The sequence below is a fragment of the Eulemur rufifrons genome, chromosome 16 (genome assembly GCF_041146395.1).
Source record: "Eulemur rufifrons isolate Redbay chromosome 16, OSU_ERuf_1, whole genome shotgun sequence".
In the NCBI taxonomy this organism is placed as follows: domain Eukaryota; kingdom Metazoa; phylum Chordata; class Mammalia; order Primates; family Lemuridae; genus Eulemur; species Eulemur rufifrons.
The window spans coordinates 43,615,397-43,616,727 of record NC_090998.1 but is presented as its reverse complement, the minus strand read 5'-3'; the positions used below and the strand labels follow the sequence as shown (position 1 = coordinate 43,616,727).

The 1,331-nt window shown below is 39.2% G+C and overlaps 1 protein-coding gene across 1 annotated transcript; it reads right to left on the bottom strand.

Moving 5' to 3' along the window:
* Positions 1-939, bottom strand: LOC138397436 (olfactory receptor 6C2-like). The gene has a single exon (XM_069491457.1). It carries the CDS (start codon positions 937-939, stop codon positions 1-3), a length of 939 nt encoding a protein of 312 aa, XP_069347558.1.
* Between the last annotated feature and the right edge of the window lie 392 nt (positions 940-1,331).

Below are 1,331 nucleotides of genomic sequence, written 5' to 3'. Positions count from 1 at the left end.
TTAGTTCTTTGAGATAGATGCGACTCTTTTGATCATCTCTTTGAAAGCTTGTATCACTTGCTTGTTCCTCAGAGTGTAAATGAAGGGGTTCATGACTGGAGCTACTGAAGTCGTGAGCACTGACACGACCTTATTAATAGCCACCCCTTCTTTTGCAGATGGCTTAATATAGATGAAGATGCAGCTTCCATATGTGATAGAAACCACAATTATGTGGGAAGAACAAGTGGAAAAAGCCTTTTTCCTTTTCTGGGCAGAAGGGAATCTGAGAATGGTCCTGATGATGTATGTATAGGACATAATCACACACACTAATGTGAACAGGAGTGTCAGCACAGCTAAGATTAAGACAAAACGCTCTATAAACTCTGTGTCAGAGCAGGTAATTTTCAGGATGGGGGCAGCATCACAGCCAAAGTGATCTATGACATTGGAGTCACAAAACTCGAGCTCAAAGCCCATGCCAAATGGTGGGATGACGATGATTAGAGCAATTATGTAGCAGCCAATTAGGAACTTGATGCAGACTCTGTTGTTCATGATGGTCGTGTAATGCAGGGGCTTGCAGATGGCCACGTAACGGTCATAGGACATGGCTGTCAGGAGAAAAAACTCAGTCACACCCAGGACAACAACAAAAAATAATTGAGTGGCACATGCATTATAGGTAACAGTATTGTCCCCAGATGCCATTGTATAGAGGAATCTGGGAATGCAGACAGTTGTAAATAAAACTTCCAAGATGGAGAAATTCCGGAGGAAAAAGTACATGGGTGTTTTAAGGTGAGAATTCACCAAGGTGAGAGTGATAATGGTCAGATTCCCAACAACACTCAACAAGTAGGTTAGAAACAAAAAGATAAAAAGCAGAATCTGTAGATTTGGGTCATCTGTTAGTCCCACTAGGATGAATGTTGTTATTGCTGTATAATTTTTCATCACTGATTCCTGACTATGGCCTGGTCTGTGTGTAAAAATAAGAGACATGAACAGAAACTTTCAAAAGAAGATAGACTAATGGCCAACAAACATATGAAAAAACACTCAACATCTCTAATCATCAGGGAAATGCAAATCAAAACCAAATGAGATATCACTTAACTCCAGTGAGAATGGCTTTTATCAAAAAGTTCCAAAACTACAAATGTTATTGTACATGCAGAGAGATAGGAACATTTATACACTGCTGATGGGACTGCAAGCTAGTAAAACCTTTATGGAAGGTAGTATAGACATACCTCAAAGAACTGAAAGTAGAACTACCATTTGATCCAATAATTCCACTACTGGGTATTTACCCAAAAGAAAAAAAGTCTATAAAAAAGACACTT

Excerpts from the sequence above, each read along its gene's own strand:
- LOC138397436 (XM_069491457.1), bottom strand. The coding sequence starts at position 939 with ATGAAAAATTATACAGCAATAACAACATTCATCCTAGTGGGACTAACA.